Source organism: Meriones unguiculatus, chromosome 3 (genome assembly GCF_030254825.1).
Source record: "Meriones unguiculatus strain TT.TT164.6M chromosome 3, Bangor_MerUng_6.1, whole genome shotgun sequence".
Classification (NCBI taxonomy): Eukaryota; Metazoa; Chordata; class Mammalia; order Rodentia; family Muridae; genus Meriones; species Meriones unguiculatus.
The window spans coordinates 180,696,629-180,721,425 of NC_083351.1; the positions used below are offsets into that span (position 1 = coordinate 180,696,629).

Here is a 24,797-nt window from a genome sequence, read left to right on the forward strand (position 1 = left end):
CTGGGAAAATCAGTCCACTTTTAAATTATTACTGATTTCCATGTCTACCAGGAGAGTAAAGGAAATTATGGTAGTAGAAGACCTTTAAAGCAATGTACTTTAGAGCAAAACACTACGTATATTACTGATATTCACAAAGGTATTTATAACACTAACTTTGAAAGTTAGTTTATAAAGCAATATGTAAAGAAAATGCTTTTTGTTAAACATATTCTTTCTTTACAATTTTTAATAATGAAATAAGTAACTTTTAATTTTAATTATACTTAAATTTTAATTAATTATATATCAAAAAATTGATTTTTAATGAATTATAATACTCAAATTTCATTTGAAAACAGTAAAAAACCAGTAAGCTTTCATTTAAAATGTTACATTTTATATCTTTGCCAGGAAAAAAATGAATCAATACTATAAAAAAATAACACCTATTTCAGAGCATATTTTATATCATTAATTTTCATTTTATATCAAATGAAAATATTCTTAAAAATCAATATATTATATATTTCAGTTCACTTGAGAAAGGACTGTTTTATCAGTAACAAGCTAATCATTGAAAAAAGGCTTAAGCTTGGATTATAAATTTAGATCTAAATCAATATAAAATAATTGTGCTTCTGAAGATATGATGCTATGTTTCTGAAGTATAAAAATGGGAATGCTTTTTTTGCATGTGTTTGTATGTGTTCATGTGTGTATACAGGAAGGCATGTGCACTTGTGCACTCTGTGCATGTGGAGGTCAGAGGTTAACACTGGATGTTTGGCATGATCACTTTCCACCTTAATTTCGATTCAGGGTCCCCCCGCAACCTAGAGCTCACTCACTGACTAGCCTGGCTAACTCACACACCCCAGAGATCCCCCTGTCAGTGCCTCCTTAGAGCTGGGATTGCAGGCCTGAGTCACTGCACCTGGCTTTCCTGTGGGTGCTGGGGTTTGCACAGCAAACAGTTCACCATTGAACTATCTCCCCAGACCTGGGAATACTTTCTAAGCACAACATCAAAAGCAAAAAACAAGGGGGATTAGTAGATTTGATTTCAATAAAATTCTTGAACTTCTAAATAATATATTTAAATGCGGAAAAGCATTGTATAAAAAGTCATAAAATGTAACAATTTGATATTTAAACAACATTGGCAAGAAGACCAGTATTTTCAAAACTGATCTAAACACTCAATCAACAAACACGGCTGAAAGCCGGAAGCAGTGGTATGTGCCTATAATCCTATGCACTGGGGAGGCTAAGGTCGGAAGTCACTTGAATATAAGAGCCTAGGCAACATGGTGAGACTCAGTCTCAAAGGAAAAAGCATTGAGTATCTGTAAAAATGTAGACATGCATGCAGGCAAAACACCCATATGCATAAAAAAATAAGAAAGTAACACATTTTAAAAGAGGAAAAGAAACTTTTAAAGCAGTGCCTGCGATAGCTGCATGTCTTCTTGTCTGAAGACGGAGCCTTGTCCTCAACATGCAGCAGACCGATCACTTCCAGACAGGCAGCTAGACATTGTGAGCCCACACACTGCATATCCCGTCACATGAACGCTAACCAAACCTCCTGGTCTAGTTCTTGTGTCCTGTGTGGAACTAGAGCTTGGTCAGATATGCAGGGCTCACCTCTATTCCGAGACAGGCTAGTCACGGTAAAGGACATGTACCCACACTGATCTCAGTGACTCTGGATTAGAAGCAGCAAAGGCACTGATTTGAATCAAAGAAAAAGATGACAGCACCCACACTTCTCATTGTAATACAGTGAAGGGGACATACTTCAGTTTCTGAGTCATTGGAGTCCAGCTGTGGTGGAAGGATAGGCAGCATGGGCTGACCCATTTTAGCCATCCGAGAGATCAGCTTGGCCTTGACTGTATCAGGACTCTGAAAAGAAGGTACAAACACTACTGTGACTGAGGTTTATTGCTTTCAAACAGGTGTACTCCTTTGCCTTGTGTCAAAACCCTTAGCTCCACTCTTACTTATTAGAAACCATTTCTTCTAGAAATCAAGAACTGATGATACCAAATACAATACAAATACTATGTAAATACAATATTGAGAAAATAGTGACAAGAAAGATGTCTATCTGTGCACATTTAGCTCATATGCGATCCCTATATCCTCCTCAAAAGAAAGTAAGAATTAAAGATGTCATGTATAGAAGTAAACAGTTAATACCAACAGTAAAAGTAAGTCCCTATATAGGAATGGATGGATTTCGTATGCATGATCTCTTTTAAACCAAGTGAGAGTGCACACGCACATTTGGTTTATCCTGCTGGGTTTAGAACAGTCTTTACCTACATCAGACCAATTGCCTATGAGGCGCTTCCTGCTGTGGCTGAGTGCGCACAGGGCTGGAGGAAGGCCGGCTTCACCCGTCCATCACCTAGTGTCCCAGTGGTAGGGGAAGGCCTTGCTTGAGCTTGAAGTTCTTTGTCTACCATCTGGTCCACCTCCAGCGCACTCAAAGCCTGCATGGACCAAGCATTCAGATCCAAATCTTACTGAAATAACAGGTGGTCCTCTTGTCTGACCGTTGGGGAAACAGAAAATCAGTAACCTGCTCAGAGTCAATCATGGATGAAGAAGCCTCGTGCCTCTGAGAGAATAAAGTACAGGATGCCTACTCTTTCAGTTAAATGAGTGCTTGCCAATACCCCTCCTATATACACCTTTGATGGTGAGGGCAGTGGTAGTATTTTGTTCTTTTTGAGATAAATATACATAACATAAAATTGTATTAGCATCAATTATAATGTGAACAATATGCCAGATATAATACTGAAAACTTAAGAAGTGTTCATTTCCTTATGTCAGTTTACAGATAAAGAAATAAAACTATGTTTAGAGAGTAAGTTCTTGAAGGTCACACAGAATAAGCATCAAAGACAGCCAAGGATTAACCTCTAACCCATTCCTGTTGGGATGAATGGCATCTCTAAGATGAAAGCGCGTTTTACCTGAGGGCTCCACTCCGATCCTCGTGCCAGAGCTAGTATACCATCCCAGTGATACCAGAGCTGCCACTCATTAAAAACAGCTTAACGTGGGCTCTGCTCTCGGAGCTTTACAAATATCCTTAATCCTCACAGAACTGTAAATGAGGCTGTAAAAATTATTTTCACCGTAATAATGAAGAAACTGAGTATTTGAAAAGTTAGATCATTTTCTCAGGGCCATATATCTTTTAATTCAGATCTGTGGAAGTAAATGGCCAGGCTAATTTCTACTGATTAATTTCCAAGTAGAATAAAATGAATTTAGTAACGATTAATTTCTATCCTACATCAGTGGCTCTCAGCCATGTGCTAGGCACATGAAACAAGCATTCCAGAGCTTAGGGGTACAGACTCATACTTACTACATTTACAGTAAGCTGTTCACTGACAGAGTTAGATTTGGAACGAAGAACCGGCTCCCTGAAATCAAATAAAAAATCCTGAGATAATACAAAATCTATAATCGCAAGTCCATATCAAACTGGCTTTAAAACGTTGTTTTTAAAATGTTGAACTGAATAGCTAAAACAGAATTTTAAGCCCTCTTTTTTGTACAATCCTTGAACCACCAAAGCTGAACAATCTTTCATTCAAATTCGCTCCACTTTCCCATAGGCCCTGCATTCTGTATTCACACCCTTTGACCTTTGCTCAGCTTCCTTCCTAAGTTTTGGAGGTATTCTATGACCACTTTTACAGTTATCAATCCATTGCCAGAAGAAGTTGATGCAGCACTTTCCTGATCTTGTTTTTTCAATTACTTCAAATCACTTGTAGTTTTAAACTATACATCAAGAAGCATGTTGAAGGCTCCTAGATCTTGCTTGCCATGGCCCTAACGTCTTACCCGGGTTTGAGAGGCAGTGTTGCAGGTGGTGTCACAACAGAATCAGCTGAGAGGCTGTCAGCAGTGGGTACGGGGGAGGGGGCTGCAGAATCCCTGGAGCACATGCTGTGGCCATCAGAGCCAGAATCTCGGGCAAACTTGGCCTAGGGTGGAACAAAAGTACACACTTGCCCTTCCACACTTGCGCTTATTCTTTAGCATAAGAATGAGCTGCCTATTCAGTACAGGTAAATTAAAAATGCAAAAGACAAAAAAATGGTTAGTTACAACTCAGCTACCATTACGTCATCTGCGTGAATGAATGAATCCGCCTATGCTTTTACAAATGGGGCCATAGCTTCAAAGCTGTTCTGCTTACTTGGTTATCCATTAGTGAACTTCCACGTCACTAAATATCTATCTTCACTGTTCTCAGCTACTGAAAAGTATGTCTAACTTCAAGGTCATGCTCTTTCCTGCTACAGTCGACAAGGTAAATTCTTCACAGGATTTTTTAAAAGAACTTATAAGTATGTACTTATTATAAAAACCTATCTCACATAACTAGATGGCTTATTTCTATCACAAATAATACGTTAACAAATAGCTCTATATCTAGATCTTTGTACATCATCTCACATAGTCCCTGATTTTAATTCCTGTAAGTTAAATTACTGGATAAAAGGTATACTCTTGAGCCCAGAAGACTATGTAGGTAAAACACTTCCAGCCAAGCCTGACCACCTGAACTCGACTCCCAGAACCCTTGTGGTGGAAGGAGAGAACTGATTCCTAGAAGTAGTCCTCTGACCTTCACACATGAATTGTAGCATGCATGTGCACACATGTGCAAGCACACTATCAATCAATCAATGTTATTTTAAAGAGTGTGCTCATTTTTAAAGACTTCTATATAAATCATTAACTTCTCCTTAGGAAGTATGAGCTAGTTCATAAGCTGTAGCAGTGTATTGCTAGGGGTTATCATTATCAACTCCAATTTAAAAAGCTCCAATTCCTTTCTAAAAGACTGATTTTCCATTGTTAAATTATGCATATCCTGTGTGCCTAGGCCTTGCATGCTGAGGCCAGTAGAGGGCATTGCTCCTCTGGAATTATGAGCTCCCTAATGTGCACGGTGGTAACTGAACCCTGCTCTTCTGAAAGAGCAGAAAGTACTCTTAACTATTGAGCCATCTCTCCAGCCCCTCCTTCAAAAGGAAATGAGAACAAACAACAAAAAACAGAAACCACAGTCTTCACCAGGGTCTTCTTGGCTTTTTGTTTAATCAGCATAGATATTAGATATGACAAGGCATTTGCTTTGTTTTCTTTTCTTTTCTTTTTTGTTTGTTTTCAACATAGGGTTTCTCTGTGTAGCCTTGGCTGTCCTAGAACTCGCTATGTAGATCAGGCTGGCCTCAAACTCACAAAGATCCACTTGTCCCTTCCTTTCAAATGCTGGAATTAAAGGCCTGCACCACTTTGCTCAGATCTAATTTCTTGATTATTGCTAAATTAGAAAACTTTTGCTTATTACAAGTCAGTATTTATAGCTTTGAACAAGTTTGTTGTCTATTATTACCCATGATTTCCTCAAGCTCAAAGAAAAATTGAGAGAATCTAGATGTTTAGGGGGGAGGGCTGGAGAGGTGGCTCAGAGGGTAAGAGTGCCTCTGCTGGCCGTTCTTCCACAGGTCCTGAGTTCAGTTTCCAGCTACAACATGGTGGCTCACAACCAACTACAATGAGATCTGGTGCCCTCTTTTGGCATGCAGGCAGAATGCTATGTGCATGGTGGTACACACCTTTAATCCTAGCACTCAGGGAGGCAGAGGCAGGTGGATCTCTGAGTTAAGGGCCAGCCTGGTCTACAAAGCAAACACAGAACAAGCAAGGCTATACAGAGAAAACCTATCTCAAAAAAAAAAAAAAAAAAGGCAACCAGCGACATGTCACTGTAAGATTAGAGTGGCCCAACAGAGAAAAAAAGTCTCCCATGAAGAGGACTACCTCTCTGCTATACCCTCTCTGCTCTATGTAACTGCTACATAGAAACAGCTGTAATATTCATTTTCTTCTGTTGTATTTTAAGGTTTCTAGTCACCAGTACCATACCATTTCAACATAATAATAGCAAGGTCATTTGGGAGAAGTGATACTATAAATTAAACAAAATTTGTTGCTATTTTAGTATAGAAATTATACATATTCAAAGACAGGGTCTCACTGTGTGACCCTAGCTGACGTAAAATTCATTAGTAGACCAGCTTGGCCACAAGCTCACTAGGATCTAACTGATTCTGCCTCCAAAGTACTGGAATTAAAGATATGCACCCCCAAACCTGGCTGACAAGACTTCCATACATTAAAAAAAGACAAGCCACTGAGCTCACTGCCATTCTCAGGGAAAACCACTCATTGTTTCTTCTGAAGCTTTCAGAAATTCCTATGAATGCATGAACATATGTGTCTTTTGTTTATATGTGTATATATATGTGTGTGTACATATATACATATATATATGTACACACACACACACATGTAAGTATGACTATGTATACAAGTATGTGTGGTCATTAAAAACATACACCACCATGTCAACATGTTTATGTAGATTCTGGGGACTGAACTCAGACCTCATACCTGAAGGCAAGCACTTTATCAACTTTCTCCCTACCCTTCTATTTCTACTTTTTAAAAGCAATCTGTAGCTTCAGTCACTTACCCGCCTAACTTCTACCTCAAACACCAGGATGGAGTCTGCTGGCTGGGTCCAGCCTATTACTCCCTCAGAGCCAGCAGCACAGGCTGAAGGAATGATAATTAACCGCTTTCCTCCTTTCTTCATGCCCAGTAGTCCATCCTCTAAGCCCTACAGAAATCACAAGTGGGAAATGCTCATCAGTCCAAAAGCACAAGAACATGCACACAAACACATAAACTCACAAACAGCACACGCGCACACACACAGTAAACAAACAGAAAAAAAGATTACACGCTGGCATATGTGGAGTTGGATAAGGCACATAGCTGATGGAAAAAAGAATTATATAGTATTAAAAGAGAACGGAAGCTATCGATCACTAACCACATCTCTCAGGTGGTTAAATATCCACCTGCTGTTTAGCCTCATGACTGTTAGTATTGCCTTCACCTCCTAAGTGAGAAAACAGCTTCAGCTGCTGGCCTAAGATCATACAGTCAACAGGTGTTAAGCTGAGGCTGAACATGAGACTCTGAGGAGCGCCTTAACTCTTTAACAAAAAAGGGCTCCAAAGAATTTGGGGGAAACAGCCATACTATGGACATGGTGTAATGCACTAACACGCCCAATACCATGACAGTGTACATATGTCAAATGCTCACTGACCAAGCACAGTTCACAAGCCAAATCCCAGAGCAGTGCTTATCATGCTACATCAAATCAAACACATGATGACCAAGCAGTATGGTAGCTGCCAGAAGAAACAGTGCCACCTCTCCATCGGGCTGCGGGCACAGTGAAATATTTCCTCAGAGCCACAGGGTGAAAAGACAGGGTGGGGCTGAGAAAACAAGCGCACTCAGCTTAAGCACAGCTTCTCATAGGCAAACACCTCCTAAATGTCGACAGTGTAAAACACCGTTTTCCTTCCAACTTTTCAACCAAGCAATTCCAGGCTCCAGAAGATAGGGACAGGTTAGAAATGACATAGCGTTTAAGCTAAATTCCAAAACAGGATTTTACCTTGACAACTTTTCCTGATCCTAATTTCAGGCGAAGTGGTTTATCTTTGTTAGAGGTAGAGTCAAAAACCTGCCATTTGGTAAAGCGAAAAAAGTCAGCCAATTTCAAAAACAATAATCATCAGGATGATAATCAACTAATGGGGTCAGTACTTTCTGAACAGAAAACAGCAGATATATAATGGGCACATAGTTCCTGAAAAAGCTAAAAGGTGGAACTACAACATAGTTGGAAGTTATCACAATAAATACCCCTGAGAACAATGATTTGGCAAACTGGGGAAAAACCCACTTCTGGCACCATTAACTGAAGCACTTTTCATCTATAAAATATTCTCAGTAAATGTACTCATTTGGTGCTGAGACAGTCCTTCCAAGTAAGCTGAACAAGTATCACTAACTTCCATTCACAAATGGGGGAATAAAAGCGTAATGGCAAGGTCAAATTGGGATAAAATTGGGACTTAATCCCTTACACCTTGTTTTTCTTTTTGTTTTTCTTTTGGTTTTTCAAGACAAGGGTTCCTCTGTGTAGACTTGGCTGTTCTGGACTCTGTAGACCAGGATGGCCTTGGACTCACAGCCTGTCTCTGCCTCCCTGAGTGCTGGGATTAAAGACATGCACTTCCACACCCAGCTCCAAACCCTTGTTTTTTTGATACAGGGTTTCACTATGTAACCCTGGCTGGCCTCAAACTCACAGAAATCTGTCTACACCTGCCTCCCAAGTGTTGACCTGAAAGAACTGTGCCACCATGACCCACACATTCACACTTTTAAAGTCATAGAGCTCTTTCTGTCATATCATATTGTTTTTATGAATATTAAAAATATTAAAAACTTTCAAAATATTAAAAACTCAAAAATTCCAACATATTTACAGTGTCTGTTAAAAAGGAAAATGGTAGCTGTAAATGGCAAGTGCTTTTAATCCTGGCCTCTGGAGACAGGGGTAGAGGCAGAAGCAGACAGACCTCTGTGATGTCCAGGCCATCTTGGTCTAAACAGCAAGTTCCAGGCCATCCAGGACCACATAGTAAGCCCTTTTCTCAAAAAGGAAAGAAAGATGGTGAGAAGATCTAAATAAAATCTATTTCTTAAAGATATATTCAAGTTTTAAACTGGCAGTGAGTTTAAACAAGACATATACATGAATTATCCTGGGGGAACTGTTTCCACCTAAACCTGACAGAGACTGTGTGGGCACTGCGCACGTTTGTACAGGAGCACTTCGTGAGTGTGCCCCAAATGCAGTTATGGAGACTAACTGAGCCTCCCCACAGGTTTCCACTGGCCAATCGCCACAGTTCCCTCTCCACCTGCATCTGGAAGGCCGCATGTCATACACAGAAAGAACTTGCAGAGTTCGCTGTCTTACCTGGCCCAGCATATGATTCTGAAGGAGCCAGCCTGTATAGGCTACTTCTAAAGAATCTCCAGTGTCCACAGCAGGGCCCTCTGCTGCAACCAGGTCCTGACACAGCACTGTTTCCAAGGAAGAAATGCTATTGCACTTGGCCACACACACCTGCAGGATCAAAATCAGAGCACCATAAGCTTGGTTTAAGCTTCATGGCCATCCAATCATTGCTAACATTCTTTCTCAAATACCTGCATCCAGTGACAAACAGATTACAAGGTCAGAAGCAATTCCAAAGTCAGTAATCTGGCCAGGAATCAAGGTGCCCAACAAGACAGCACTGGAGTCAGAACGTCTGGATACAGAGCCGGGCATTGCCAGTTCTTAACACTGACCTGAGGCAAGTAACTTAATCTCCATATACCTACCCATTCCCACTTGCAAAAAGAGCTTTGCAAATCTTACAGGGTGGCTGTGAAAATTAAAAGGGCCAATACAGAGTGCTTAGCAACGCACTTAGGAAGTAACAGTAAGTAACAGAGGCTCCGACCTTATGGTCTAATAATCACCTTCCAAAGACCCAACTTCCTACTTTCATTACTTTAGAGATTAGATTTCAATAATGTGATCTTTAGAGGGAAAGGTACAAGGTACATTCAAGCCAAAGCAGACAAAATACACATTACTAGCTTCTAAGTAATTTTTCATGATGTGGAAAGAAAAAATATATAAAATATAGAACTCTTGAAGAAATACCCATACTTACACCTATTACACACATTTTTTTTAAAGTGATGTAATATATGTTACTCTGGGTAGTAAAGTTAAGATTTTGTGTGTATGTTGTATGTTTGTGTGGATGCACATGTATGTTCAGATACATGTGCATTTATGTATATATGTATGTGTGGAGGCTAAAGGACTACCTTGAGCGTTGGTCCTCAAGAGCTGCCCACCCTGCATTTTGAGAAAGTGTCTCTCACTGGTCTGGAGCTTGCCAAATAAGCTACACTAGCTGCCTGAGGAATGTAGGGACCCAGCTGTGTGCCTCACCAATGCTGGGATTACAAGCACATACCACCACTCTTGGCTTTACCTTTCCACATGGTTCTAGGATTGAACCCTCATGCCCTCATGTTTACATGGCAAGCGCTTTACCAACTAGCCCTTAAATGATGTTTTCAAAATTTTGTTTCTACATTTTCTACAATGAGTTTATAAAATTTCGACACTCTTTTGAAATGCTACTTTTACAAGTTTCATGTATCTTTAAGAAAACTATGTAGCGGCTGGGTGGTGCTGGCAGGCCTTTGGCCCCAGCTCTCAGGAGGCAGAGGCAGGCAGAGCTCTGTGAGGCCAGCCTGGTCCACACAGTGAGTCCAGGACAGCCAAGGCTACACAGAGAAACCCTAGCTCAAAAACAAGCAAACAAACAAAAATTGTGTTACAAGAAAGCTGTGATTTTTGTATGTGTGTGTGTGGTATTGTGTGGCTGCATGTATGTGGCTACATGCAGGGACTCAGGCTGAACCCACAGCTTCCCAATTCCATTAGTCTAAGCAGCCAGTTGGTCCTAGGAATCCATTTCTGCCACATCCGTCCAGCACTTACATGAGTGCTGAGGATGTGAACTCTGGTCCCGACACTTGAACAGCAACAAGCATTTTAACCACTCCAGCCCAGCAAAAGAGTGTTTAATCGAATAAGCTTATAATTCCCCATTTTTCCCTTTACACATTTCCTCAGGCAGTTTCAGTAAGAACTTCTTTTCTTTTCCTGAAACACAGCAAGTCTAGTGAGTTCTTTACCTTGTCATTAATAACACAGAGAAGTTACGGTTTTGCCATAACTTAAATAAAGAAGACTCCAGACAAGTGCTGTGGCTTTGCCCAGGAAAGAGTAAGAAGACGTCACCTGTTTATTGAACGCCACAGCGGCCTTCTCTGACTCAAACATGATAGACCAGTTTTGTCTCTGGTCATCATAAAAGGTGCTGTAGTTATTGGGCCGAACCTGGGAAAAGAAAAAAAAAAAAAAAAAGAAGTTTGGATAATTCAAGCAGAGTGGCACGTGAGTAAATCTGACCTCCTCAGCTCACGAAGGAGGACTGATTCAGGGACTAGAGAGGCAGCTAAGAGGAGCCCTTCTCCCCTACTGCACCCCGACCAGTTAGCCACGCTCCCAGAAGGAGCCAGGAGACCTTTCTGGAAGGCTGCTTACTGATGATAGCCAGGCCTGAGGAGAGGATCTTTTTCTATCAGGAATGTTCAGGCCCATCTCTCCCAAGAACATAAAGGGGCTAGTGATTCCAATGTGAGGGACTCTTACCATTAGCTCAAAGTTCAGATGAATTGTAGCAACAGTCACTGGCTGCTGCTGACTGAGGTAAAGAAGAATCCTATACTGTACTCAAACACAAAAGGCAGAAAAAGAATACATGTTAAAAGGCAACACAGAATCAGCAGGAAGACATGAGGCTATACTTCATATAGCTGTAAATCTCAAAACTGCTTAGACTGTGAATTATAATTTTTAACTGCCCATTTTACCTACTTTCATTCTGGCCTCACTCTTTAACTGCAATTAGCAATAGCTTTACTTTGCTGGCATTTCCATTTATATGAGGGGGACTAAACGATGGTAACTGGATGCCTTACAGAAAATACAAGACAGATTTGGTGGTACATGTCTGTAACCCCAATATTTGGGCGGCTGAGGCAGGACTGCCATGAGTTTGAGTTCAGCATGAGCTATAAAATGAAACACTGTCTCAAAAAACTAACAAAAACAACAACCAACCCAAAACAACAAAAACAAAAATCTTTCCAACTTGAGGGGGGAAATCATACATGTACAGCCCAGTAAATTTTCACATGTATATGTGCTCAGGTAGGTACTAGGCAGACTGAGACAAGACCAGTGTTTTCTACATCCTAGATAGCTCCCTCTGCCCCCTCCTATCAATAATCTCCTCCTACCCCTCAGAACCACTACTCTGACACAGTCACAGGTCAATTTCACTACAGTTACATTACTATAAATGGATTACAGATCTTGACTTTGTTCTGCTTTTTTCACTTACAACATAAACTAAGCCTTGTTGCTTCATTTACCAGTACTTGGTTCTCTGTACAACTGTCAGTCATTATTATTCTGTGTGAACAAACCACAACATCTTTATCCACTCTCCTCGTCGTGGCTTTTCAGATTGTGTACAGTTTGAAACCACTATGGATAGTGTATCTGTGAACTTTCTCTGTGTCTTGTGAAGGACATGGACACGTACCTAATAAACTTCCTTCCAAGTTTCCCATAGTAACTCTCTACTGGAAATGGATCTCTCAAGTTTTTCTTGTCTGCTAATTTATTTTTCACGACATAGGATTATGCATAGGGTCAAGATTATAGTACAGAGCTAGAGCACGTTCTTAGGAAGATCATGAATGAGAAAAAAACATAAATGAACTTTGAAGGAACTGAGCTAATAAAGTAAGTTAATCACAAAAAGACATATGATTTTACTTACACGAGGGATCAAGAACAGGCAAATTCACAGAGATAACGGATTGGAGGTTATGGGGGAAGAGGGATAGGAGAGATGTAGGGTTACCACTTAATGAATGGTTTCTGTTTGAGAATATGAAAAAAAATGGGAATAGTGGTGATGAGTACTTAATAATTAAGGCCAATGGATTCGGGCTGGAGAGATGGTAAGAGCACTGGCTGTTTTTCCAAGGGGCCTGAGTCCAATTGCCAGCACCCACCCAGAGGCTCATAACCATCAGTAACTCCAGCCCCAAGGGAATCCAACACTCTCTTCTGGCCACTTTTAGAACCAGGCACACAAGCAGTACACAGACATACATGTAGGCAAACCATTCATATACGGATAATAAATAAATATAAAATAAATAAAACAAAATACCCACTGGACTGTGTACTTAAAATGTTAAACTATAAAATTTTATATATTTAAAAAAATGTATGTTACAGTCAGCCTTCTTGTGAATGGATTCCAGTCCTATAGATTTAAACCACATACTTTTTTCTTATAGTCCTTAAATAATACAGCAACTGTGTAGATTTAAATTCTATTAGACGTTACAAATAACGCAGAGGCGATTTAAAGCATGTGGAAGGATATACAAGTATAATCCTCTGCCACTTTACATAAAATATTATTTTATCATATATGTCATTATTCTATATCACAGATGGGAATGACTGTGCACATGTATACTACACAAGGACTAAACAAACATCCAAAGAATTAAAATTCACCCTCTGGGCTAGAGACATAATGATGGTCAGGAGTTAAGAGCCACTTGCTGCTCTTCCAGAACACCTGAGTCCAGTTCCCCAAATCCATGACAGGAGGCTCAAAACCAAATGTAACTCTAACTCTAGGGCACAGATGCCTTTGGCCTCCTCAGGTGCCTGCATTCATAAGCATATTACCACAGGCAGACACAAATACTCACACATAACTAAAAATAGTAACAAAATAAATATTTTAAGATAAAATTTGTCCTCAGACATATGGGAAGCTGTGAAGGCTGCTATGTGATTTTACGTGAGATATTGTTTTATTTTTCAAAGTGAAGGGTTGAGCCCTCAGGTCAACTGTAGACTGACCTGGTTTAAGACATTAGTAAAAATCAGTTCCCCAGGGCTAGAGAGTTGGCTCAGTGGTTGCACAGGGTGCCTCTCTTGCATTAGGGCACAGGCTTGACCCTGCCCCACACGCGGCTCACAACCATCTTAACTGCAGTTCCGGGATCCAATGCCCTCCTCACCTCCAGGGGCAATGCACTCGTTTAGTACACAGAGAGGCAATACAGACAAAATATTCACACACCTAAAGTAAAATAAATAAACCTTAAAAATTTTAAGAACCAGTCTATCTCTGAATTGTCCTGATTCTCAGGCAGAACCTTTCCAAGCTTTTGGCTGAAAACCTATCTGCATTTTAAAATCTAGCAAATACAGGAGGGGAAGATAGCTGCTACTTGTTACAGGTCCTCTCTCTCTCTCAAGTGGCTCTCCAATGCACACAGAGCTGCAGAAATTGTTCTGACTCCGGCATAGTACCTGGACTTCTATGCCACCCCTGAATTCACCAGATGCCCCAGGGAAACTGACATTGAGCCACCAGACTCTCCAGTTTTGTCAATTTCTCTTTTCTTGAGCAGTCTCTCGGCTGCCTAGACTACACTATGCTCAAAATTCAGAGCAGAGGCCACCCACTGCTGGGGTTTTCTTCCTGAGATTTTCATTTATCTTCCCTTCATCCTTTCTTCAGCTCTCCAGTGAGGTGGGTTTTTTGGGTTGTTTGGTTGGTTGGTTTGGTTTGGTTTCATTTTAATCCAAAGAACTTTACAATAGAATTGTTGTAATTTCTCTCTTTCTTTCTTTTCTTTCTTTTTCTGGTTTTTCTTTTTTTTTTTTTTTAAAGATTTATTTATTTATTATGTATACAGCATTCTGCCTGCACACCAGAAGAGGGCACCAGATCTCATTATAGATGGTTGTGAGCCACCATGTGGTTGCTGGGATTTGAACTCAGGACCTCTGGAAGAGCAGCCAGTGCTCTTAACCTCTGAGCCACCTCTCCAGCCCATTTTTTTCTGGTTTTTCAAGACAGGGTTTCTCTGCCTTGGCTGTCCTAGACTCACTCTGTAGACCAGGTGGCCTTGAACTCACAACGATGCACCTACCTATGCATCCCAGAGTGCTGGGAATACAGGTAGGCACCACCATGGTGTTGCTGCTTGTTTCTTTTTAAGACAGGATCTCACTCTGCAACCCTGACTGGCCTTGAGCCCACAGAGACCTTCCTGCCTCTGACTCTCAAATCCTGGTCTTAAAGGTGTGTGCTATCAGCTTCTATTTTTTATTCACTGTGAATGGGTGTTTTATCTAAATGTATGTCTGTGTACCATGTCTGTGCCTTGTGTGTGGTACCTATTGAGGCCAGAAGAGAGCACTGGATTCCCTCCAACAGAAGTTACAGATAGCTGTGAGCAGCAATGTAGATGCTGGGAATTGAATCTGGGTCCTCTGAAAGGGAAGCCAGAGTTCTTAACCACTGAGCCATTTCTCCAGCCCCCAAAATTTATTTCATTTCATGTGCATAGCTGTTCTGCCTGTGTATGGCTGTGTATTAGATGCATGCACTGTCTACAGAGGCCAGAAGAGGGCATCAGATCCCCTAAATTGGAATTACAGAGTTGTGAGCCAGTATGTGGCTACTAGGAACCAAGCCCAGGTTCACTGGAAGAGAAGCCAGTACTCGTAACCATTAAGCCATTTCTTCAGCCCCTTATCTGCTTTTTTCTAATTGCTTCTCCAACCTACCACCTTTTCTGGCAGTCAAGCATAGTGATATCTCAAAACTAGAATTCTAAGATCCAAATTGTAATTTCCAGTGAATGACTAGGTCCAGATAATAGTCTTCAGAAGCTGCTAATACACAAAGCAAGAGGCAGCCAGGCATCATTTGCTTCCTAAAGGGAATATGAAAAATTTGCAGGACATGGGAACCAACTGCAATGGTTAACCTCATTAGATGTTGATTCAAATAGAAGTATAAGAAGAAAAACAATAGAGGAGAAAAAGAGTTTTGGACACTCCTGAAAGTGGCTGAGACTAAGATGCACTATTTACTTTCTCGGGTGACAGTGGCATGATAGTTGTTTTAAGGATCTCATCTCTTAGAATTATGTACTAAAGCATTTGCCGCTGAAACCATATATTGGAGATCTGTGTAAAACAACCTGAGTGGGAAAAGAAAGAGGTTAGGGTAGGATCACAGATGAAAGACTAATAACCATAGAGCTTATGCTAATACTTGTGGCTTAATATTTAAGTTCCACTGATTTGTGTTTCAAATTTCCTATACTTGTTTTGTAGTGTCTCAGAGTGTTGTTCTTTGTGTCGGTCACCATGGGCAGCTAATCTTAGCTTTGTGCTGAGAGCAGCAAGAACCCTGTGTTCCCTGGGCCTCTAAAATACACTTCATCCTGACTAATATACAGTGGTCAACTGCTCACCCTCATTTTTAGACTTGCAAAGAATAAATGTTGGTCCGTAACACAGGCTTAAAGATGGAATGCACTGACAGTACGATGAATGATCATTAGCTACCCAATAATGATCATTAACTACCCATCCTTGACAGTTACTCTAAAGCTTTCCAGCTCTTACACTAGAACCATCACAAGGGAGCTGTCTAAAGCAAACATTCGAAGCAGCTGCACTTTTTTTAGTGCATAACAGTAAGCAAACTAGGGCCATCTACTCAATCCTAACAGTACACACTCGGAGTTATCCTCTGACCAAGTCAATAAAAACCAGACCCCTGGTATTAACAATACTTAGGATGTGGCATATGAATAAATATTGGTCTTCTTACCTCTCTGGTTGTGTGGTTCCCCAGGACAGCAGCTCCAAATTTGCCCTGCTTTGCATATTGACTATTTACACTATTGAAGCAAGAAAACAACAAATATCAGAACCCCCCGAAACCATGATGAGCCAGTTCTCTGTTCTCAACCAGCTAGGCATTTCGCCTTTAGAAAAGGACAGAGGCAAGCATTTTTTTATTTCCTTTTCTTTCTTTGAGACAGGGTGTAATTGGTATAACTCTGGCTGGTCAAGAACTCAAAGATCCTGCAGTCTCTCCCTCCCAAATGCTGGGATTAAAAGTGAGGGCTACCACACGCAGACCCAACTTCTTTACTCTTGAATCATCCATTATCCACAGCATCCTTTAGAAGTTAGGAAGCTGCTGAGGAGGACTTAAACACTAACAGCACAGACATGATAAAGCTGTGTTTCTCTGAGGCTCTGTCTAGGCATACGCTGAGAAAATAGGCTGCAATGCACACAGGCTTCTGAGAAAGGACAGGAACTGCAGCCTGCACTTGCCTGCCCTCCACCCGCGCAGGAGCTTTCTCTCCCAACTACTTACTATCGGTACGCATACACTGCAGTTGCAAACAGCACTGAGGAACTGCTTGTGGTGGCTGTTACTGGTTTTGGTGCTGTCTGATTTCCTGAAGATGAAGAAAACAAAGATGTCATTCATTGTTTGATTTTTTTTTAATATTTCATACATTTTTTATTAATTTGAAAATGTTACATGTTCCTTTTCTGGGTACATTTCTCTTCCCTACACTAAAGAGGCTACTTGTGTCTTTTTCAAACTATTCTCCTACTCCAAAAAAGGAATATTACCTTATATAAAGTTTATTACTATCTCTAGTTATTATATTTCAAAATAGGATTTGTAGTCTCATTTATAATTCTAATAAAATGATAATTTACGCACAAGAAAAACAGACCCAATTATGAATTCAAATCTTTGAAATGACATATTAAAACAAAATCTTAACTAAAGTTTATTGAACCTCTGGGCAATTTTTTAAGTCTTACAGTTTGGAAGCATTACTGTAATGTAACTGATAAGTGATACATTTTTTTTTGTACAATCTTAACTATTTAATTGTACGAATACACCTCAAATCTAGCCTCAGGATTCCACTTCCCACTTTACAGTTACGTAACAATGCTTTCACTGTCGCTCTCCTCGCTGGACCCACAGACAGCTCTGTGACTTTGTCAGGTGATGAAGAAATAGGCTGCGGCTGGGCTTTACACAACAACAGCTGGGAAGGCTTGAATCACTCCAGCCCCAATACTATCCACCACAGGCCAACTTTCTGGCTGGACAAGAAGTCTAGAAAATAGGGCCATACTACAGCTTTCTCTTCTCTTTTCAGTGCTCTAAGCTAAGGTATATAAAGCTAGATCCTCTTCCAGCGCAGGGAATTTAGGATGATAATACGGATGAAAGTTCCTGGAAGGAACCCTACCTGACACTCAACCCTACAAGGCTAATCAGCCAATTAGAAGGCCAGTGATTGGGCAGACATAGGAATGTTTGCAGGTTCACAGCCCAATTACAACCTATCCTGAGCTTTCTCCAGCCCCTTAACAGGGTCCTCTTACTCACTCCTGTGTCTAATCTAACATCCTGGTGACTAACAGGCAGAGCCTTTTGGAATGTATTAACTTAGAAGACCACTAGCTTCCACCAAACAAAAGGCTAAGAATGTCATCAGACCGGCATACAGCAGAGATTTCCTCAGTCTGTTTTAACCTCATGCCTCCACCAAGGCACGCGAGAAGTGCCTTGATTTGTGACTTTCTTTGTTCTGTTCCCATAAAATTTCACCAAACTGTTACCACGTTTCAATGTGAGATTTGGGGAGACCTGAATCTGTGTTCCTGAGCCACAATGGCTCATTTTTGGCTTCAGAATAAACTCTTGTCCCCTTTGAGGTTGATGGCTCTACTTTTGCATCAACATTTAAATCACACCCATTACCTAAATCTGTCAATGGCTATATAGTAATGCTAATGATTCAAAAAGGCATGTTAATAGTAAATTGCATTCTGCTGTTGTTTTGGTTTTTGTATGTCTTTCTGTCTGTCTGTTGGAGACAGGGTATTCTTTGTGTCGACCAACATGGTCTGGAAATCATGATCCCCCTGCCTCAGCCTCCTTAGTGCTGGGATCACAGGTGTTCACCATTACACCCAGTGGTAAACTAGATGCTAAGCTCACTAGATGAGTATCTTGATAGAAAACCAATGAGAGAACACTAACTAAAAATTAGTGAAGTTACTTTCAAACGCCTTTTTCTCTTTTATTTCTCTGTATGAACACCTCTCTTCAATTTTAGAGTACAGATAAACATTTTAGAGTACAGATAAACAGATAAAATGTCAGATAAACATAAGAAAGCACAATGAAAATAAAAATCACCTATAACCTCATCACTCAGATTAAACACTAGTAAACAAGTATTTATTCTGAGTCCTTTCTCTGTACACACAAGCTTTGCAGTATCTTTTTAGTATTTTAAATCAAAATGAAGATTCACCTTGGCCTCTTCCATTTCTCATTGACTATATTATAAGTCTTCTCTATATTTTCCAAAACAAACCTGGGTGGATGGCTCATGGCTACTGCCTGAACTGCTTCGTTATTATGACAAAATACTATGACTAAGTCTAGGAATTTACCTAATTTCTTTTTTTTTTTTTAAGATTTATTTATTATTTATACAGCATTCAGCCTGCATGTGTGCCTGCAGGCCAGAAGGGTACACCAGATCTCATTATAGATCATTATGAGTCATCATGTGGTTGCTCGGAATTGAACTCAGGACCTTTGGAAGAACAGCCAGGGCTCTTAATCTCTGAGATATCTCTCTAGCCCCTACTTAATTTCTCAGTGTGCTTCATTTCTTTGAGCAGATTCCAAAAATTTTCTCTGTTATACATAATGCTATGGTGAACAGCCTTTAAAACACACAAACACATTTTTTTTGTGTGTGACCTCTGACTCCTTTCTTAGACTAAACTAAAAACAGAATTCTGAGATGAAGCAGTATAAAGACTTTTTCTTGACTCTCCCCTGCCCCAGTGTCCTTTGGAATGACTCGGCAATTTATACTCTCTTTAGGAGTACAGCTGTGACTATTCCACATCACTGACAAGGGGACTGTCTTTAAATCTTCACCAAGTAACAGGAAACAGGAAGCAGGGGCTAACCATCTCACTGCTGTTTTATCTGAATTTACTGATTATAGAGAAGCAGAAACTAAACAGTGCCCCAGGGGTTGGCACCCAGAAACAGGATACTAGCCTAGGAGGAACGGGAACGAGTTGTGAAAAATGAAGTGACCCCTCTGTTATTTGCTTAGTTTCTTAGTGGTTTGTTCTATATTTTCCTTACTGTGTTTAGAAGCAATATGCAGTTCAGTTTAATCTGTACTTTCTGGTATGCAGCACTCTAATAAGTGTTTTCTCCTGATGGAGTAATCGACAGGAGTGGGCTGGGGAGGCCAGCCTTAGACATTAGTCTCTGTGGCGGCCATTTTAGCATCCTCCTTGGGGTGAGGACAGCGACCTGCAGCGCTCTCAGGCTAGTATCACCAAGCTCATGCCCTGAAGAGGGAAAGCTGTTTCTGCATCTGCCAGGGACACAGGCAGAGCATGGCCATCATCCTGCTCTTCTCATTGGCTCAGGGTTCTTCCTTCTCTGAAGCCAACATTATTCTGATTCTTGGACTTGGCACTCAAGAGGAAATCTTATAATGTGAAGTCTTGAAAAAAAAAATGTTTTTGAGGAAAATTTCTTTACTAAGTTAGTAAAGACTAAGTTAGTCTCCTTGTTCAGGGGATGATTAGATTTTTTTTCTTATATTCACTAATTCATTATACATTCATTATATATATTCTTATATTCACTAATTCATTATCTATACTTATATTCACAAATTCATTAGTAAACTTATGTTGTGCCTTTTTAATCTCTTCATTTGAAAAAGAAAAAGCTTTCTTCTATACCCTGCTATATCTATAAAGGTAAAAATCTCTGTTTATTCACTCCAGTGTGACTTTCAGCTTTTCCTTCACTTGAAAAATACTTTTTAACAGAAAAATATTAAATTTCCCTACCTTTGCCGGGCATGGTGGAATGTGCCTATAATCCCAGCACTCTGGAGGCAAAGGCAAACGGATCTTTGAGTTCGAGGCCAGCTTGGTCTATAAAGCAAGTCCAGCCAAGGCAACACAGAGAAACCCTGCCTCAAATACCACCCTCAAAAAAAAAAAAAAAAAAAATCCCAACATTATGAAAAAAAGGGAGGAGGGCAAGGGAGATAGCTCAGTCATTAAAATTGCTTGCTGCCAAGCCTAATGGCCTGAATTTTATCCTGGGACCCATATAGTGAAAGGAGACAACTGACTCATTAAAAAAACAATTAACCAGAATTATGAGTAATTCCAGTCAATTCACTGAACCCAGGAGAGGGTACCATGAGACCCCTAGTCAGGCAGAAATACAGATAGCCTGACTATCTACTGCCTTCTTAGGTGAGGAAAGTCTTACAAAGTAACCCTCTATGTGAGGGATCTGACATTATGCCCAGGCAGACAACTTCAGAACTGAACTGCATCACAGGATACTCAGATGGTGTCAGCTGCAAAACTGCTTAGTGCATAAGGAGGATCCTCCACCAGGACTGCAGAAGCATGCCATGAAGACTCCAAGGGAACGGACAGGAGTGTTTGTGTCTTCCTCTTACACGCCATGCATGAGATGCCAACATCCTGCCAAGTATCCTCAGACTAGTCAGCATCATGCCTGGCATTAACAGGCCTCCACTTAGATCTTCAAGCATTTAGCTTAATGTCCTCACTGCCTGCTCTCCTCAGGGCTTTTATATCACAAACCCCTTATCCTCTTCAGCTTCTTGCCTCAAAACAGCAAAGTGCAGAGGAAAGAGAACGCTGTGCAGTCAGTCAGTTCAGATTTCAAATTTCAATCCTGCCAGTACGGTTGAGTTCCTAAACTGCTCAGAGCCTCCAAATTCTGGTCATGTCACCTACATTACAAAATCGTTGTGAGAATGAATCCACGTGAAGCACCTAGGACACAGTGCAGACACATTATAGCTATCAGCTGGTCATTTCTGCACCCACAGTCAGGAAGCAGAGAGAAATGAATGCTGCTGTTCTAATCACTCTCCTTTTCACTCAGTGCTGGATCCCAGCCCATGGGATGGTGGCAGCCACACTAAAGTGGGTTTTCTTACCCAGTTAACCCATTATAGAAACTCCTCACAGATATGCCCAGAGCTGCTCTTATAACTGATTCTAAATCCTATCAAATTGACTTAATCGTCACAGCATGTCACTTTCCAAGGACAGCCATTCCAACTAATCTATATTAAGACACAATCCTGATGCCTCTTGACTTACCTGTTGCTGCTATTCCCTGGCCTTTCTTAGGCTGCTTTGGGGCTGTGTACTGGAAGAATTCATTTCCATGGCCCATAGTTGCTTGATCCAGTCCAAAAAGAGAAGCCAGTTTGGCACTGTTAATGGAAAAGGAAAACAAATTTTCATTTTGACATGTCCTGAATTTGCAATTACTCTAAACACTGATGCCTGTAATCTTAAATATCTCTGGTGCTGTAACTTACCATTCAGTAACAGAAACAGCTACCAGGGCTCTCGGGAATCAAAACCATATTTGTGATTTGATAGCAACAGTTGACCCAAGCTCCATCTGACTGTACATCCTAAAGATTTCTCAGATGCATTCACCACTCCCCACACTTACTGTCACTTCCTCAGTTTATGCTGCCGTCACCTCTGTCTAGTTTTGACTACTGTAACAATCTCCTAATTCACTTCCCTACTATGTCTTCTATAGTTCTTTTTTTCTCTACCTCGCCCTGAGCCCCTGCCAGCTCTACTGCAGTACTGGGGACTAACCAGAGGGCCTTGAGCAGGCTAGGCAAGTGCTCTACCACTGAGCTATATCCATCACAACCACCCCTTTCTTCTATGTTACTTCACTTTACAATGAAGTCTTGCTAAATTGGCCAAGCTGGCCTTGAACTATCAACCTTCCTATGTAGCTGGGATTATAGGCCTGAGCCACCAGACCCAACTCTTCTTACCTCTTTCTTACACAAACTCACACTGTATCTACGTGATTATTCTTGATCACTTTTCAACATTAGTAAGATACAGACTTGGGACTTGGGCCACCAAGATGGCTTAGTGGGTAAAGGTGCTTGTCACCAATCCTGACAACATGAGCTCAATCTGTAGTAATAATGTGGTGAAAGGAGAGAAACAATTCCTATAAGTTAACCCTGACCTCCATACTCATGCTATGGCACATGTGTGCCTTTGCCCATGCATCTACACATACAATAAATAAATAAATGTAAAAAAAAAAAATTTGAAATCCAAACTGTACAAGATGATTTTAGAGTAGACTTCAAGATTTCTTCTCTCCCTAGCAGAGGAGGGGAACCAACCAACCCACAAAAACTTCAACCCAAACTTTACCCTGTCTATGAGATGTGAAGGGACAAAGAGCAGATAGAGCAGAGATTGAGGGAATGCCAACCAATGCCTGGCACTATGAAAGCTAAGGTCCCAACCCAAGACCCACACTATAGGAGAGTGCCAACCCCTGACACTATGAACGATACTCTGCTAAGCTTGCAGACAGGAGCATAACAAGAGTTGTCCTCTGAGAGGCTCTACCCAACAGTGCCTCAAAACAGATGCTGAGACTCAAAGCTAAACATTGGGTGATGCATAGAAAGGCTTGTGGAAAAGTGGGAGGAAAGAGAAAAGGACCTGGAGGTGACAGGAGCTCCACAAGAAGACCAACAGAGCCAACTAACCAGGCCCAGAGGGGCTTGCTGAGACTGAAGCACCAACCAAGGACCATGTAGGAACTCTACACAGATGCAGCAGATGGGCAGCTAGATTTCATGTGGGTCCTCTAGTAAGAAAGGGGGACTACATTGGACACTGACTCACTTGCCAGCTTTTTGATCACTTCCATCTGGCAGAACTGCCTTGCCAGGCCACAGGGGAAGAGGACACACTCAGTCCTGATACAACTTAGTAAACTAGAGTGGACAGGAAAGGGAGCTCCCCTTTTCTGAAGAAGAGTCGATGGGGAAAGGGAAAGGGAAGGAGAGTGGGACTGGAAGGGGAGGAGGGATGAGGCTACAACAATGATGTAAATTAAACAAAAAAACCCCAATATTCTTTAAAAATTCTCGAGGCTGAAATTATAAGACCTGATGAGGAAATGCAATGCTAACAACTACCTATACCCTTAACAAGAGAACTAAAAAGAAAAAAAATCTCATCTCTCATCTCGCCTTACTTCTGCAGCTTCATACTTGGCCATTTCTTACTTCCAACTGTGTGCTACAGGTACTATAAGAAACTTCCACTTTCTTTTTAAAATAATGATTATTATTGGAGTTTTGTTTTTGAAACAGGGTCTCACTACATAGCACTGGCTGTCCCAGAAATCACGATTTAGACCAGGCTAGCCTCAAACTGAGAGATCTGCCTGCCTCTGCCTCCAAAGTGCTGGAAGTAAAGGTGTGTACCACCAAGGCCATCAATAAGATTTTTTTTTCTGTGTATGGATGTTTTGACTGCTTGTGTCTATCCGCCACATGCATGCAGTGCCTGCAGAGGCCAGAAGAGGGCATCAGATTCCCGGGGATTTTTGTTACAGAGGATCTTAAGCTGCCATGTGGGTTAGGAATCAAACCCAGATTCTCTGGAACCCAGAACTCTTAACCAGTGGGCCATCTCTTCTTATATAAGGCAATAACTTGGGGGAGGAGGGACAAATGCTGGAGATTAAACTCAAGAGTCTCATGAAGGATGGGCACAGACTTGATCATTAAGCCACACTCCCAGGCCAATGTAAGATCCTTTTAAACTCCAACCTTTAGACATGCATTCTTTCAGCCTGAAGGATTCTTTCTGGCCTGCTCTCTCTAGAAACTGCCCTAATCTAAGTTAAATTGTTTTTTCCAATGGCTTAATAGATGTTAGGCACTATACTAAGTCCTAGGGAGACACAGTGAGCAAAAATGATTTTTTCCAGAAGTTTATAGTCAAATGAGGATGTTAGATATTAAATAACATATAATCACAAAATATGAATTATCCAAACGGGCAACAGTTATTCGGCATTGTACTCCAACTAAGTCCTAAATTTCTTTTCATTAATTACTTAGCCAGTCTGTTCTATTCTGTTATAGCAACACAAATCAACTGAGAAAATAATTAACTCTCGAATCCAGTCTATCCTTGAACTCCTCTTCTCCAAAGTTCCTCTTAGTTTGGGTGTACAAACTCTGAAGCTTCTCAACAACACAATTCTTCTGGCTTTTTAAAAAATATAATTTATATGTACATATAAATATAAGTTAGCATTTCACAAAATACATTCAAT

The 24,797-nt window shown here is 40.8% G+C and overlaps 1 protein-coding gene across 4 annotated transcripts in view; it reads right to left on the reverse strand.

Moving 5' to 3' along the window:
- Positions 1-24,797, reverse strand: part of Fkbp15 (FKBP prolyl isomerase family member 15) — a 56,912-nt gene that overhangs the window by 27,652 nt on the left and 4,463 nt on the right. For all 4 annotated transcript variants that reach the window (XM_060381155.1, XM_060381156.1, XM_060381154.1 and 1 more), the window contains exons 2-12: positions 21,764-21,879; positions 16,899-16,983; positions 16,341-16,410; positions 11,255-11,329; positions 10,841-10,939; positions 8,945-9,094; positions 7,568-7,636; positions 6,566-6,712; positions 3,859-4,001; positions 3,374-3,431; positions 1,783-1,890 (exon numbers count right to left, since the gene is read on the reverse strand). In XM_060381155.1, coding sequence (XP_060237138.1) covers positions 1,783-1,890; positions 3,374-3,431; positions 3,859-4,001; positions 6,566-6,712; positions 7,568-7,636; positions 8,945-9,094; positions 10,841-10,939; positions 11,255-11,329; positions 16,341-16,410; positions 16,899-16,983; positions 21,764-21,879 — 1,120 coding nt within the window. The remainder of the gene's footprint in view (positions 1-1,782; positions 1,891-3,373; positions 3,432-3,858; positions 4,002-6,565; positions 6,713-7,567; positions 7,637-8,944; positions 9,095-10,840; positions 10,940-11,254; positions 11,330-16,340; positions 16,411-16,898; positions 16,984-21,763; positions 21,880-24,797) is intronic.